This window comes from Eumetopias jubatus, unplaced genomic scaffold (assembly GCF_037043125.1).
Source record: "Eumetopias jubatus isolate StellerSeaLion01/CBP00866 unplaced genomic scaffold, mEumJub1_p1.0 scaffold_7, whole genome shotgun sequence".
NCBI lineage: Eukaryota > Metazoa > Chordata > Mammalia > Carnivora > Otariidae > Eumetopias > Eumetopias jubatus.
In genome coordinates, this window is record NW_028274813.1 from 73,316,709 (window position 1) to 73,333,914 (window position 17,206).

Below are 17,206 nucleotides of genomic sequence, written 5' to 3' on the forward strand. Positions count from 1 at the left end.
TGGAAGAGAAACAAGGCACAGAAAAGATAGCTAATTATTGAGTTGGGGGTTATGTTTAAAAGCTGACTTTATACGTCTTCCTGATTTTTTATTACTAAAGTGTGAAAGAGATATCTCACTATCCCCTTACCACCTGCATCAGTAAAAAAGCTGTTGGAGGTGTAGCTGCCCTGTTCTTAAATCTTATCTGTGAACTAGAGAAGATTTAGCAACCATTGTCAGCCTTAAGCAGGGTTGGCAGAACCAGGGCTTATCACAGTTGTCTTCTCTTTCCTTTCCATGTCTTTGTGGCTTCACTCCTTTCTCCCTAGCTTCTACCCCCTAGGATTCTCCAGGCTTTGTGGTGGAATTATAATAATGGTTTATATTTGGAGAGGATTTTTCAGCTTTAAAAAAATTTATATTGCCTATCTTAGTTAATCCTCAACAATTCTCAGGCTGGGTATTATCTTTGGTGTTTATATTACAAATAAGGAAACTAATGCCCAGCTAGTGACAGAACTGGAACTAAAGTGAGGCCTTGTAATTCTTGGGCCAGTATTCTGCTTTCTTATGACACCTTCCTTCAGGTATTTGTGAGTACAGTAGTAGAAAGGATTCGTCAAATCTGGTGTAAAGGTCAGACATTGGTTTCAAAACCCAAGTATCTTCTATTTTTCAAACACATTATTCCATAGCTGTGTGTCCTACTGACTGAAGAGCTAGACACTTCTATTAGAAAGTTTCATAGATGATGGTTTAGATTAATTATATTTTTCTTCTCCTAAATGAAGACCCTCACTGAAAATGAATTTGGTTTTTCCTTTTTAGCACCATTACCCCTGTGGTGGGTAAAAAGAGAAAGCGTAATACCTCATCTGATAATTCAGATGTAGAAGTCATGCCTGCCCAATCACCCCGAGAAGATGAAGAAAGCAGCATTCAGGTAAAAGGATCCCGAAAGAACTTAGAAAAATCAAGTTTAATTCTGACAGACAAACCAGGAATAGATACAAGAGACTGTAAGCCTATGCACATTTCAAGAATTTTTCTAAAAGAAAGGTAGGCCCAAAAGGTAAAAGTGGAGGGACCTGGTCATGGTTGTGTTGTTTAAATTTTTGGTTTTTTAGGCAAAAAGCATATTACTATACTGTACTATACTATAGTATACTATACAACAGCAATAGTCAGGGCACCTGGGTGGCCCAGTTGGTTGGGTGTCTGCCTTCGGTTTAGGTCATGATCCCAGGGTCCTGCGATCGAGTCGCACGACGGGCTCCCTGCTCGGTGGGGAGTCTGCTTCTCCCTCTTTCCCTCTAACCCTACCCCTGCTCGTGCTCACACTCTATCAAAAATATAAATAAAATCTTTAAAAAATTAAAAAAAAATAGCAGTAGTCATTTTCTGAAATTCCAGTGTTTCCAAAACGAAGCAAGTATGAAATTATGCTACATGCTTGTTACGGCTGTCAGTACCTTGGTTTCTCTTAGAACTGTCCATTTATCCCTTTGCCTTACCTTTTCTACACTTCAGGGTTCTGACTGTGTGAACTGGGTGCTTAGGCACAATGTTTTTTCCTACCTTTTGAAGATGAGAAACACTGGAAGAGAATAAAAGAAGCTGGACCAGAAGTTTAGTCCTCTGTCTCTGATTGTTGCTTTATGGTACCACCTTTGGCTCTGGTTTCCAACCATACAAAGAATCTCATCCCCTAGTATTAAGATTTGGAAGACCCATGGTACTTCTTAGTAGCACTATGAGCCTGGCCAATTTACTTAGCTACTGTATCTGAATTTTTCCTTGGTAAATGGAGGCTTTTACTAAACAAACTTTAAGGGCTTCCCTAACTATTAATACTCAGAAAAGCATCCCCTCTTTCTTGATATACATTCAGTACATTGGCAAACTGATAGTTGGGTTTTTCTGTGGAAATTAACATGTGAGAATAGCTAAGATACAATTGAAAAGGAAAATGAGGCAAAAATTAGATTTAACAGATATTAGATATAGTATGAAATAATAATTACTAGGAGCATGGAATTAGAGAAGAAATAACATCAATAAAGATAATAGTCTAGAAATAGATTCAAATGGTTATGAGAATTTAGTATATGAATTAAAATGCCATTATAAATCAATGGAAAGAAAGAATATTTAATAAATTATGTTAGGACAACTGGCTCCCCATGTAGGAAAAAAATAAAACCGGATTTCTTGTGTCACTACTTAAACAAATAACTAGTTTATTTTATTTTATTTTTAAAGATTTTATTTATCCATTTGACAGAGACATAGCAAGAGAGGGAACACAAGCAGGGGGAGTGGGAGAGGGAGAAGCAGGTTTCCTGCTGAGCAGGGAGCCCGACTCAGGACTCGATCCCAGGACCCTGAGATCATGACTCGAGCCGAAGGCAGACGCTTAATGACTGAGCCACCCTGGTGCCCCAAACAAATACTAGTTTAATCAGAGGTCCAAATGTAAAACTTGAAATCATGAACTTCCTGTAAAACATGGATGGATTTTTTAAAATAATTATCACGTAGTGTAGATCTTTCTAAGGGGGTATTAAAATTGAGAAATCATAAAGGGAAACATTGGTATGTTTGACTATATAAAAATTATGCACGTATAACAAAAAAATTCTACAAATAACATAGTGGTTAAGAGCATAACCTCTGGAGCAAGAATTCCTTGGTTCTCATCTTTATTATTTACTAACGTTGTCACTTCAGCCAAGTTTATTTAACCTCTTGGTGCCCCAGTTTCCTTATCTCTAAAATACAGATACTAATGCCTACCAAGTAGGGTGGTTAGGAGAATTAAATGGAAGCATTTATTTGTTTTATTTTTATTTTTATGTTTTTCTAAATGGAAGCATTTATAAAGCACGTAGGACAGTGCTTAGCTCATGGTAAGAGGGCATGGAAAGAGTTATATATGTGTATGTTAAGTAAAAAAAGGTTAAATAAAGAAATAATTAAAAGACAAACTGAAGGCAAGTCTTTGTAATACAAAGAATATAAATTTTAAAAAGTGGTGTATTAGTTTACTAGGGTTGCCATAAGAAAATACCACAGACCATGTGGCTTAAAGAGCAGAAATTAATCTTATTACAGTTCTGAAGGCTAGAAGTCCAGGATCAAGGGGTCAACAGGTTTGGTTACCTCTGACACCTCGCTCCTTGGCTTGTAGAAGGCTGCTTTCCTACTGTGTCCTTACATGGTCTTTTCTCAGTGCATACATGCCTGGTGTCTTTTTATGTGTCCACATTTCCTCTTAAAAGGATACCATTCAAGTTGAATTAGGGCTCACCCTACCAGCCTCATTTTAACTTAATCACTTCTCTAAAGCTCTTTCTCCAAATACAGTCACATTCTGAGGTACTAGGGATTAGGGTTTCAACATGAGAATTTTGGGGGATTGGGCCGCTTTGGTGGCTCAGTCAGTTAAGTGTCTGCCTTTGACTCAGTTCATGATCCCGGAGCTCTGGGATCGAGCCCCGTGTTGGGCTCCCATCTTGGCAGGGAGTCTGCTTCTCCCTCTCCCTTTGCCCCTCACCCTGCTCTTGCTCTCTCTTCTCTCTCTCTATTTCTCACTCTCTCTCAAATAAATAAATGAAATCTTAAAAGAGTTTTGGGGGGTATAATTCAGCCCATAAGTGGTAATGCCAGCGTTGGCAGTGGAGTTAAGGAACAGACGCTTTTCAGGCAGTTGATGGGAATGTTGAGACAATCTTTTTGGCGAGTCAGTATTTCAGTATGTAACAAAATTTAAAATGTCAGCCCCCTTGGACTCAATGATTCTGCATCTAGGAAACCGTCAAAAGTATGTAATGCTGAGTATGTATTGCAGCAATATTTACAATAGCAGAAATGTCCAAAAATTCATTGTCCATGGGGGGAAATAGTTAATAAAATTCTGAAAATCCACGTGATAGAATAGTACATGGCAATTAAAAACAATAACGTAGAGGGGCGCCTGGGTGGCTCAGTCATTAAGCGTCTGCCTTTGGCTCAGGTCATGATCCCAGGGTTCTGGGATTGAGCCCCGCATCGGACTCCCTGCTCCACGGGAAGCCTGCTTCTCCCTCTCCCACTCCCCTTGTTTGTGTTCCCTCTCTCGCTGTGTCTGTCTCTGTCAAATAAATAAAAAACAAAAAGTAGAGGGGCGCCTGGCAGGCTCAGTCAGTAGGGTATGCGACTCTACTAAACAAAAATAAATAAATAAATAAATAAAAATTAAAAATAAATAACTGCAAATCTATTCTATTCATGGACATTTGGGTTGTTTCCAATTTGGAGCTATAATGAATAAGGCTGCAGTGAACAGTCTTAGTACTTCTTGGACACAGGTTTTCATTTCTCCTAGCTAAGGAATAGGATTACTAGACCATAGGGTAGTTACACATATAAACATTATAACTCTATAAGAATCTGTCAACTTCCAAAGTGATTGTGTCATTTTACACTTTCACCGGTAATGAGAGCTCCAGTTCCACATCTTCAGTATTTGGTTTTGCCAACTACCCATTCTTTTTAAATACTTTTATAGTATTCCATATTTTGACTATACCATAATTTGTTTAACTAGTCCCCTACTGATGGGCATTAAGGTTTTCTTTGGTCTTCTACTACTGCAAGTAATGCTACAAAGATTTGTATATATGTGCAGATTTATTTGTAGGATAATATCTTTGAAGTGGAATTTCTAGACCAAAGGGTATTGTCAAATTTTCTTTTATAGAGGTTATGCCCATGTGTATTCTAACCAACAATGTATGTACAAGTTCCTGTTTCAGTATTTGATCAGACTTTCTGATTTTTACCAGTCTGTTAGGTGCAAAAAAACAAAAAGAAAAAGGTATCTCAGTTTAGGTTTCGGTTGTACTTATTTTATTATGAGCGTGAACATCTTTTTACTTTTAAAGCCATTTGTGTTTTTTTCCTACTAACTGTCTATTCATGATGTTTGCCTATCTTTCTGTTGTGTTACGGATCTTTTTCTTAGTCAAAAGAACTCTGTGCTTGGAAATGGATCATTTGGTGTTTTCCCCCTCAGTTTCTTATTTGTCTCAACTTTGTTATGATATGTAAATAGCTCAAATTTTTTGCAAGGTAAAATTGATCAATTTATTAGAAACATCTTTCCTACTACGAGATTATAAAAAATTCTTCCATGCTTTCTTTTAGAAATGTTACGTCTTTTTAAGATTTTTTTTTTTTTAAAGATTTTTATTTATTTTTTGACAGAGAGACAGCGAGAGAGGGAACACAAGCAGGGGAAGTGGTAGAGAGAGAAGCAGGCTTCCCTGATGAGCAAGGACCCGATGTGGGGCTTGATCTCAGGACCCTGGCATCATGACCGGAGCCGAAGGCAGACACTAAATGAGTTGAGCCACCCAGGCGCCCGAGATTTTTTTTTTAAGATTTTATTTATTTATTTGTCAGAGAGAGAGAGAGAGCACAGGCAGGTGGAAAGGCAGGCAGAGGGAGAAGCAGGCTTCCCACTGAGCAAGGAGCCTGATGCGGGACTCTTTCCCAGGACCCTGGGATCATGACCTGAGCCGAAGGCAGTCGCTTAACTGACTGAGCCACCCAGGTGTCCCTTTTTTAAGATTTTTTAAAAAGATTTTGAAATCTTTTATTTTTATGTAATTTAGTTTCTTTCAACCTCTAAATGGCTAGTCATTTGTTTCCAATCCTGTTTATAGAATAATCTACTTTTCCCTCACTGATTAGAAGTGCTATTTTTATCATGTTCTATATCCACATAAGTATTTTAGTCTATATTTGGACATTATTTCAATGACCTGTTTATCTTTTCTTGGAGAGGTACTACCAACTTTTGTTAATTAGTATAGCTCTCTAGTGTCCTTAATATCTGGTAAGGCCAAGCACACTTTTGCTGTTTTTCCTGGTTGTTATTTTTGTTTTAAAGATTTTTTTTTTTTATTCATTTGAGACACAGAGATACAGAGAGAGAGAGAGAGAGAGCATGAGCAGGGAGAGAGGCAGAGGGAGAAGCAGGCTCCCCGCTGAGCCAGGAGCCCGATGTGGGGCTCGATCCCAGGACCCTGGGATCATGACCTGAGCCGAAGGCAAACGCCCAACCGTCTGAGCCACCCAGGTGCCCCTTTCCTGGTTATTCTTAAGTGTTTATTTCTCTCTTTGAATTTTGGGATCAGCTTATCTAATTAAAAAGTTTTGTTAATTTTATTTTGTCATATTTATGTAATGTATATAATTAGAATTAGGTCTTCTTATTGCAGGACAATGTATTTTATTATTTATTCAAGTCTTTAAGTCCTCCTGGAGTGTTTTAAAATTTTCTTCATATAGATTTTATATATTTCTTACTAAATTTAATTCTTTAGATAAGTAATCTTCTTGTTTTCATATATAGAGTTTTTTCTTTCTTTCCTTTTTCAGTTTTTTTTTAAAGATTTTATTTATTTATTTGACAGAGAGAGCACAAGCAAGGGTAATAGCAGAGGGAGAGAGAGAAGCAGGCTCTCCACTGAGCAGAGAGCCCAATGTGGGACTCAAACCCAGGACCCTGGGATCATGATCTGAGCCAAAGGCAGACGCTTAACCAACTGAGCCACCCAGGCGCCCTGAATCTTTTCTTTCATTATATTTTATGGCTCAATCTACATAAGAATGATATTTTTCAAAATTTTTTTTGCCAGCGAAGTTTGCTTAATTTCAGTAGTTCTGTGTCTAATAATTCATTTTATTTGTGTTTTTCAGAGATATAATCATGATAGATTGAAAAATAATTTTATCTCTCTATCCTACCCAATTTTTTATCATGAGCTACAACGTATTAATATTTTACTCGGGGCGACTGGGTAGCTCAGTCACTTGAGCGTCTGACTCTTGGTTTTAGCTCAGGTCATGATCTCAGGGTTCTGAGGTTGAGCCCTGAGTCCACCTCCATGCTCAGTGTGGAGTGTGCTTGGCATTTTCTTCCTCCCCCAACTTGTGCACACATTTGTGCACGCATGCTCTCTCTCTCTAAAATAAATAAAATCTTACAAAAATGTTTGCTCAACCACTTGAAAGAATAACGTAAATCTAAAATGTGTTGATATGGAAAACATCTTTAAGAAATACTGTTAACAAAAAGGTAAGTAGCAGAACAATACTATAATCACCATATACTATGATTCTATTTATTAAAAAAAACCTTAGAACTAAAACAAAAAGCAAAATTAGTAACAAAACATTCTTGCACCTTTGCAGTTCAGAGTTGCTCTTTATGGAAAGCGCATTGGACCCTGCAGGTTGAGTCCTGTTTCATTTTACCAGAGCTTCTTGCCAGTAGTAGCCAGGTTACTTTCAGGTGGATTCTGGTTCTTTGATAAAAGAGTTTGGCAAATTAATATGTATTGGTACAAAAAATAAATTATATGGTTTGATATCACATAATTTGGTAAATAAGCTCTTTATCTTTTTGGCTTGGTTTTTCATAGGGATTTTGGAGTAAGTCTAAGTATACGACTGTAGGCAAATAGTTTCAAAGGTTTTCTCTTTGAGATACCTACACAGTTATTTTAACCATTCTTGCCGCTACAGAAAAGACGGTCAAACCGCCAAGTTAAACGAAAAAAATATACAGAGGATCTGGATATAAAGATCACAGATGATGAAGAAGAAGAAGAAGTGGACGTAACTGGTCCAATAAAAACTGAGCCTATCCTCCCTGAACCAGTGCAGGAACCAGATGGCGAAACTTTGCCTTCCATGCAGTTCTTTGTGGTAAGCTGAGAACTTAAGCAATATGAGAGGTTGTCCTGCTTCTCACAGTGTCTGTTGACTGACTGCATTTTTTGCTACAGGAGAATCCCAGTGAAGAAGATGCAGCCATAGTAGATAAAGTGCTTTCCATGCGGATTGTGAAGAAGGAGGTGAGGCCTTAATCTTCATGTCAACCCATAATCCTGCATTCACAGGCTTTATTTAATAAACACTTTTGGATGCCAGGGTATATTACTACAGTATAATTATGAGATATGGTGGAGGGAAGTTAGCTAGAAAATAGGAATTGTCTTTTTGCTCTTCTTTTGCGTATCTGTTTAAAATGGATAAAGGCTTATTTTTTCCAGCTATCAGATCTCTTATGTTGGAGTACTAGATTAGTTCTTTAATCCCTCAGTCAGTAATACACTCTAGGAACATTGGTATGAAGCTCTACCTTGAGTAGTGAAAATTTAAGGTTCTTCTTTTTGACAAATAAGGTTATTAATAACTATAATTTCTTTCTTCTCAGCTTCCTTCTGGACAATATACTGAGGCAGAAGAATTCTTTGTCAAGTACAAGAACTAGTATGTGATCCATGCAAAAAACTTTTCACAATAAACTCCACAGGGTTGTAAAGAGTTCTCCTGTATAGTCCATACTGGGTGGGAATGTGTCCCCTTTTAATAGTCTCCTGGCCCAAATTGTTGTTTTCATTGAAGAAAATGTCTATTCAGAGAGTATAGTTCGGGAATGGGCATGATTCGTCCTATTTCCCAACAGGAAGGTGGGGTAAGGGTGGTTCCTGATAAAATCCCTTGTGGCCCTGTATAACTTAGTTTAACATTAAGATCTTGCTACTCAGACTGTGGTCTGAGCATCATTTGGGTGCTTGTTAGAAATGTGAACTTTCAGGCCTGCCACAGGTGTTTGTGTGCAAAATCAAGCTTAAGAAGCACTTACCTAGGACACTGTCTCCCCACTTAAGTATGTTGTACTCATTGTGCCTGCTTCTGGCTTATCCCCAAGTCTAGCCTCCCACTTCCCTTTTCTCAGCATGACCAGCTATTTCCATCCCCTTCAGCTCCTATCTACACTGTGAATGGGCTACCATCTCCCAACTAGAGAAGGATAAAAGGATCCATCAAAAACTAAAGCGCTTCAAAACCAAAATGGCTCAGATGAGACATTTCTTCCATGAGGTATTGCCTATCATTTATTTCACAGAAGCATAAATTACTGGGGTTATCAGTCTTGACTATTTAAGATTTATAGTTGCTTTGTATATATGGGTATGAAGTCTTAATTTTGATCATTGGACTTTCCTTACTAAATTGCCCCATGCATTGTTTAACCAGGTCTAAATGTGGTCTTTTTTTAAGTTAATAGGATATTTTGATATTGACTTGCTCAGTATTCGTGATATGTTTTCAAGACGGATTTTAAACTGACCTCTGATCCACTTGGAGCATTCTTCTAATGTCTGTCTGGCGGTTGGTGGTATCTGTAGGCATAAGCAACCATATCATTAGGAAAGAACATTTATTTTCTAACATTTCTAATCCAGTATAACAAGAAATGGTAATAAAGGAGCGTTAATTTACCATAACCATTCTTACTACTGGTTAAACACTGGCGTGTGCATAAGGATCTCTTGAGCCATATTTTAACTGTCCATTTTGCTTTGAAAGCTTTGTATACATATGCCTTTGCTGAATTGGGATTTTTCATCTTTATTATATATACAGAACTAAGTGCCTTGAGAAGACAGATTCTTTTTCAAAGCTTCTTAGAGCTAAAGGGAAAAAAGTATAGTAAGAAAGATTGAGGGAGGGGGCCCCTGGGTGGCTCAGTTGTTAAGCGTCTGCCTTCAGCTCAGGTCATGATCCCGGGGTCCTAGGATCAAGCCCTGCATTGGGCTCCCTGCTCAGCAGGAGGCCTGCTTCTCCCTCTTCCACTCCCCCTGCTTGTGTTCCCTCTCTCGCTGTCTCTCTCTCTGTCAAATAAATAAATAAAACCTTTGAAAAAAACAAAAAAGAAAGATTGAGGGAAGGAAGGAACTGAATGCATAGTTTTAGCAAAAAAAAAAAAAAAATCCAGTTCTGCCTGAATACATATGATAAAGCTAACTTGATACCACCAAGTTTGCAAATAAATGAACTATTTCTCACATCACCTGGAGAGGGCAAGTAGGACCATGTAGTTTTATAATTTCTTTTTATATGAAAGTAATAATTGGGTTGTGTTTTTTTCATCTAAGTTATTTTAAAGCATAATTTGTGAAATGTACAATGAAACTGTAATCCCATTCCAGCTGATATTAGATGTCCAATTTGTGACTATTGAACCAGTCTCTAGTACTAACTCATATGCCAATTAAACCTCCATATATAGGTAGGCCATTTAATCAAATCAGTCATTCGTTTATTCATCATTTATCATGTGCTAGTCTCTATGGAGAACAAACCAGACATGGTCGGTGTTCTTATACAGCTCACTGTCTGATTGGGGAGAGAGAAATACTAAAAAATAATTCAAATTGTGTTAAGTGCCAGAGAAGAAAGAGCACAAGGAGACATAAGGGGAGGGGAAAGAAACACCTACTTTGGATAATTAGGGAAGTCTTCTCTGAAAATTGAATTATGAATAGGAGCAAGGCCATGAACCCATGTAAATAATATCACTGGCATGGGAAACAGCATATTTGAAGGCCCTGAGACAGGCGAAGGAACTGAAAAGACAGTGCAGTTGACAAACAAAAGAGAGTGAATGGCCCAGAATGAGATCAGAAATTTAGGCGAGCAGTGCATACAGACCTTTTAAGCAGTTTGGCTTTAGTTTTGTTTTTATTCTAAGTGAAGAGGAAAATCATTACATTGTTTAAAACAAGTCAAAGACATAGTCCAGTGTTCACTTTTAAAAGATCACCTAGACTTTGGAAAGTGGATTGAAGAAGAGTTAAGCATGAAAGTCTGATGAGCAGTAAGGAAGGAAATATCATGGCTTAGAGTAGAGTGGTTTCACCTGGATAGAATGGATAGATTAGATTTGACAGGGCTTGGTGTGATGGCTTATATAGACAGGTTTGTGGTCTGAGCAAATGGTTTGAGGTGGGATCCTTTACTGAAGTATGGAAGATGGTGGAAGTAGCCGATTTGGGGAAAATCAAGAATTTAGTTTAGACTGTGTTAACCTTAAAATTCCTTAACATATCTCTAGCAAGCACATATACACAAATCTGGGTTTTTCAGGCTGCAGTTAAAACTTGGATTTTATCAGCATATAAATAGTTATGAAAACCTTAATAATGATTAAAGTCACCTGGGGGGAAGGAATTTCTCTACATTCTAATAGTTCTATATTCTCTTATGAAAGTTGTTTCTATAATAGAATGTATGTGAGCCCAGAACCAAGGCTTAAGAATTCTCCCAAATTCAGAGGTCCAGGCAAAGCAGAAGGAACTGTGTGCCAGAGTGGCAGGAGAAAGATTAGGAAGCAGATATGTCACAAAAAGCAAGAGAGGGAGAGAAGTGTCTTAAGAAGGAAGAGTTTTTTCCTTAAAGTTTCTTTAAGAACTTTCTTTAGAGCCTTGGGTTATTTATTTTCAGATAACACCCAAAGTTGGATACCAATGATGTAGAAGAAAAAGAACCAGTGAAGATGATCAAGAATTGGCCAAAACCAAAATAAAGGGGGAAGGGCTACTGACGAGAGTAGAGTGTCTCAGAAAAGCCGAGGGAAGAGAGTGCTTAAAGGAGAGAACTAGGAATTGTGGAATACTTTGTAGAGGTAAAGTGAGATGAGGACAGAAATGTTTCATTATATTTGGCAATTTGGAGATTAATGACGTTGACAAGAGTAGTTTAGTTGTGTGAAGGAAGTGGAAGGAAGAGTGCAGTGGATGGACAGTGGAGGTGATGACATGAGGATGCCTTGTGGTTAAAACTGTTGGGAAAGTTTGGGTATGAAGCAGAACAGAAAAGTAGTTGCAGACAGATGAAGAGTAAAGGAGGTCTTTTTAAGATGTGAAATAGTAGAGTACATCTGTGTGTTTATGGGAATAATCCAGAAGAGGGCTCCCTAAGAAGGTGAGAAGGGATGGTATATCCAGAGCATATACGGAGAGAATGGCCTCTGGTAGGAGACACTTGCTCTGGTAATAGGTGAGAAGATGGGTGCAGGTTCAATTAAGTTTTTAGGATTTGATACTGTGAAAATGGGGAACTCCTTCTAAGGCGTCTTTTTAAAAAAATGTTTTGAAGTAAGATCATCAGGTAAAGGTGGGGTGGAAGGTTAGGTTTACTGGACAGTTATCTTTTGGTCTTACTGTTTGTTTCGTAACTCCTCTAGGATGAAGAACCCTTCAATCCAGACTATGTAGAGGTGGATAGGATATTGGATGAGTCTCACAGTATTGACAAAGACAATGGGGAGGTGAGTTGGGGCATGGAAGAACATTAAAGGTCTCAGAGATTTCTGCTGTCTGCTTGCCCATCCTTTATTATGCAGATATGGCTGAAAAATCCCTTGGACAAAAAGGTATTTTTGAGTTTTTCTGAGGGCTCCTTAGGATGATATTGGGAAGATAAGGGAATAGGGAGAGAGGCTAAAAGGAAAGCTTCTCATAAAGTCAAACATCTGAGAGTTGTATTTATAAGTACCAGGAGCTATATTAACAAGTACTTCTTCACCTTGATCTTGTTTTCTCTTAGATTTTATATGGGAGACCCCTGACATCCAGTTAAGGGTGATAGAAGGGGAGAAGAATTAGGGATACGTCACAAATCTCCGTATTTATAAATATAAAAATGCCTGCACAAGACTAATAGCTTTCTCCATGTCGTTGAGAGTTATTTTTTTGAACTTACCATCAATAGAATGCATTTTCGTTTGTCATTAAAACCAATCTACTGCATTTAAATCTGTACTTTTAAACAGACTATTGGAGGGATGCCTGGGTGGCTCAGTCGGTTAAGCGTCTGCCTTCGGCTCAGGTCATGATCCCAGGGTCCTGGGATCGAGCCCCGCATCGGACTCCCTGCTCAGCGGGAAGCCTGCTTTTCCTTCTGCCTGCCACTCTTCCTGCTTGTGCTCTTGCTCTCTCTCTCGCTCTTTCTTTGAAAAATAAATAAAATCTTTAAGAAAAGAAAAGAGACTATGGGATCACACTCCCACAGATTCAGATTCAGTGGGTCTCTGGGTGGGACCCAGGGATTTGTATTTTCAAGTTGGTTCTCCAAGGTATTGTGAAACATTGCTTGATTTGGGAATCACCGCACTAAAGCTCTGTTAGCAGATTTTACATGTGCTAAAACACCTGGTGATACAGTTTCATAAATCACTTTTATTATTTTCCATATAAGAGTTGTAAAGATCTAAGACACCAGTGAATTCAACATTGTCTCTTTTAAATTTATTTCAAACTTACTTAGACTGTGAACCACCATTCCCTTAGAACTCATCGCTTTCTTTTCACTTAAAGTAGCAGTTCTTGGTAGGGCCACATTTCATCAAGTTTTTATCACATCTGACAGTTCCTGCTTACCCAATGACCAGTATAGAACAACAGAACCTTGTTAAAATGTCAGTGCTTGGTGGTGAGCTAGGCTCACTCACAAGCTAAGTGACATGTTTCCATACATCACCCTTACAGGACCTAAGAATCAAGTCTTCCCTCTGTAAAATTCTGTGTTTACTCTATTTTATAAGCCTTTAGGGTCACTCAGAACCTAGATGTCCAGGGCCTATTACAGTTCAGTGTCTTCAAATCCTGACAAGCATGCCTCAGAAAATACATATTCTGCTTTTATGGGTTGGGGTGGGAGTTATTGTTTATTGTTCATTAGGGAGAGGTGAGTGGGGAATGAACTAGTTATTAGAATGGATATGTTAGCTACTGTTAAATTCTTATCATTTCCAGGATCTCAGCCTTCTCAGCCTTAAACATTTTATGCTCTCTACCAACATACTTACTACTCTTCCAAAAGTAATTGATCTTTGGACTGTGTTGGAAATGGCAAGACAGATGAAAATGTTTTAGTTTTCTGGTACTATAACTTGTGCTCCCAACATTGGATAACAACATTCTGTGTACCCATTTTTCCCCCTCCCCAAAATAAGTTTAATTTGTCATCATTTTACATGACCTAATAGTGGAAATCAGTATTATAAATAATAAAGTCATTGGAAAAGTTAAGTTATGTTTCTGGAAATGTGTGACCTGGACAAATGGCTTTATGTAGAAAATGACCTGAGTCTCTAAAAAAGAAAATAGGAAAAGAGCAACAGATTAATTCTAGGGATTCCTTGATCTGTGATTCTGTCGAGGTGCTTATATCTTCAGACTTCTTGCTGGCTGTTTTAAGGGGTATTAGATTCTTGTTGATTACACTAGGCCCCATCTAATCCTTTTTTTATGTAAACCAAAAATAGAAATGCAGTCATGGCAGTGATCAATTTGAGAAGTGAGAACAGGAGCCATTTTACCCTAGGTCACTGCTTGTCCCTTTGCAGCAGAACACCTACATAGAGCACAGTCTTGGAGTTGGAGCTTCAGCATTTGCCCCTCCTCTCTTCTCTCTTGTTACCTGTCTTCAGTGACGCTCTCCTGATTATCTCCTAGCTCACAAGGAAATCTCTTTTCTACCATATGACTGCTCTTTGAAGTAGCACCTGCACTCAGAGCTACAGAAGCTCAGAAGCCCAGTGATATCAGCCCTGCTTTGCTCTAATGGGTTTAATCTGTTCCTCACTTAGAAAAGTAGCCTGGCTTCCACTCTTCCACTGTATTAAATTTGGTGCCAGGATAATAGTATGGAGCAGAGCCCTACCTTTTAGTTTCAACCTAATTCACTTCCTAATATAGGAATAGAATTATTTTATTTTTTGCATTTGCTTCGTTGATGAGCATAATGTTTTAGTGCTTAGTGTTCTAGAAACGACTGGGTATAACTTTGCCTCTTAGAACAGATTCTGATAAATTGCTTGGAAAAATGATCAAAGCCATGAATAGTACAGTGCCTCGCAGGTGAGCCTATGGTTGGTGTTCCTAGCCTGACTTTTTTTTTTTTTTTAAGCACTTTTTAGGTATTAACACTTTGTGATCTGATTCTATAGTCAAATTCTTACCTTCTAACCACAGCAGAGAACACAGAATCAGTTTATTAAGGCTTTAGCTTTTTCTCTCCTAGCCTGTAATTTACTACCTGGTGAAATGGTGCTCTCTGCCCTATGAGGATAGTACGTGGGAGCTGAAAGAGGATGTTGATGAGGGCAAGATTCGAGAATTTAAACGGATCCAGTCAAGGCACCCAGAACTCAAAAGAGTGGTAAGTACATTTGCATTTAGAATGTAAAGCCCACGTAGGCAATAATATAATTTTTTATTTATAGAAGTTTATGTGTTGTTTTAGCTTTTTATTGAAATTTTCAAACATACACAAAAGTAATAGTGTAATGTACCAATTCCCATATTATTTTAAAGCAAATCCCAGATTCCTTTATTTCATCTGTAAATATTTCAGTGTTTATGTCTAAAGGTAAATATCCCACTTTTACACCTGAGAAAATTTAACCATTTCTAAATATCAACAAATCACCAATTACTATATATATTTCCCTGATTGCCTTCTAATTTTTGTTAAATTGTTTGGTTTGGATTTTGAATAAAGGTCTATATATTGCTATCAGTTAATGTGTCTCAAATGTCTCTTAATTTTAGTTTCCCCCTCCTTTACAATTTTTCTTCAAGAAATCAGGTGGTTTGTTCTCTAGGGTTTTCTATAGTCTGAAGTTTACCAGTTGCATCCCCTTGGAAACTTCTAACGTGTTCTTTGTTCCTTATATTTTTTCATAAATGGTTAGATATAGAACAGTGCTGTCCACTGGAACTTTAGCACTGTGCTTAATATAGTAGCCACTAGCTACATTTCACATGCTCAGTAATCACATGTGGCTAGTGGCAGATATGAAACATTATCATGATAGACAGTTCCATTAGATACCACTCTTCTAAAGGTTTGATCAAATGGGGAAGGGAGAGCACTAAATCTGCTTCATAGGTGATTCTTTCAGGTTATCTTTTTTTATATTATTAGCCATTTATGAGCATTGCCTCAGCCTGTTCTTTAAGGATTTCAAAATGATGTTCTTTTCATTTGTTGACCAGAATCTACTATAAAAAGAAATATGATTCATCTACTATTTGGTTACTCTGAGATACAGATAGTTTAGGAAAGGAGGATAAATGCTTTGTTTTCTTTCTTTATTTCCCAATTTTCAAAATAATGACGTAGTTCTCTAGCATCGTCCAAAAGTGACCACTGGGTTTTTCCTCTTTTGGTTTTCCTCTTTTTTTAAAAAGCTTTTTAAACTTTATTTTAGTTTAAACTTTATTATGAACTCATGAATTTTGAATATATTTTAAATGTTTTTAATCCGTGTTTTTGAATCGATTTTAGGTACTAGAACTACCTAGTAAGTTTTCCTAATTTTGTTAGTGTCTTCACCCCATTTATTCAAATTTTCTCTTTTGTAGACTCGTCCACAGGCAAGTGCCTGGAAGAAGTTGGAGCTGTCACATGAATATAAAAACAGAAACCAGTTACGGGAATATCAGTTGGAAGGGGTCAACTGGCTGCTCTTTAATTGGTATAACAGGTACAGAAAAGAGTAGGCCCATGAAATGTAGGCTTGGTCTGGAATTATTTTTGTTTTCTGTTGAAATAATTCCTTTTTACGTACTTTTTAAAAAGATGGTATCTTTTTTGACATGCTTTTCCTTTTCCATGATGAATCTTCAGGCAAAACTGTATCCTGGCTGATGAGATGGGACTGGGCAAAACTATCCAGTCCATTGCCTTCTTGCAGGAGGTATATAATGTGGGCATCCATGGCCCCTTCCTGGTCATTGCCCCACTGTCCACAATTACTAATTGGGAGCGAGAATTCAATACATGGACAGAAATGAACACTATTGTATACCATGGCAGTCTGGCCAGCCGTCAGATGATCCAGCAATATGAAATGTACTGCAAAGATTCACGGGTGAGTTGTAGATCATGGGAATGTAATGGTTTAGAGAGAGCAGGCCAAGGGACCTGGTATTTTAGAGGCTTTTACGTGAATAAAAGACTTCTATTGTGATTTTCTGAGGTGATTTATGGTATTTTGTCTAGATTGCACAGGGAATTTTTTTATCTTTTGCTCTTTTTATCCAGTGGAATTTTGATCCATTGGAAGTTCTATTTGTGAATACATGCATTTTAAATAGAATTTTATCAGCATTGATGAGTTTTCATCAAGGAAGTATTGAGGTGGTGAACTTAAGCCACTTCCTTTTTTTTTCAAGTACTAAAATTTTCATTAAGAGTAGTTTGTTCTATACAAATTTGAAAATAAAAATTTGAATTATTCATCCTTTCTTAGTCCACATTTTGCTGCTTTTAATTTTGTTAAACTGATTCAATTCTCCTGTTTTTAGACAGT

General features: G+C 37.6%; 1 protein-coding gene across 6 annotated transcripts in view; it reads left to right on the top strand.

The window, feature by feature from the left end:
* CHD8 (chromodomain helicase DNA binding protein 8) overlaps positions 1 to 17,206 on the top strand; it is a 60,628-nt gene that overhangs the window by 23,737 nt on the left and 19,685 nt on the right. For all 6 annotated transcript variants that reach the window (XM_028095143.2, XM_028095150.2, XM_028095145.2 and 3 more), the window contains exons 5-13: positions 811 to 925; positions 7,558 to 7,740; positions 7,821 to 7,889; positions 8,252 to 8,307; positions 8,805 to 8,922; positions 12,071 to 12,154; positions 14,911 to 15,048; positions 16,257 to 16,378; positions 16,522 to 16,765. In XM_028095143.2, the coding sequence (XP_027950944.1) occupies positions 811 to 925; positions 7,558 to 7,740; positions 7,821 to 7,889; positions 8,252 to 8,307; positions 8,805 to 8,922; positions 12,071 to 12,154; positions 14,911 to 15,048; positions 16,257 to 16,378; positions 16,522 to 16,765 (1,129 nt within the window). The remainder of the gene's footprint in view (positions 1 to 810; positions 926 to 7,557; positions 7,741 to 7,820; positions 7,890 to 8,251; positions 8,308 to 8,804; positions 8,923 to 12,070; positions 12,155 to 14,910; positions 15,049 to 16,256; positions 16,379 to 16,521; positions 16,766 to 17,206) is intronic.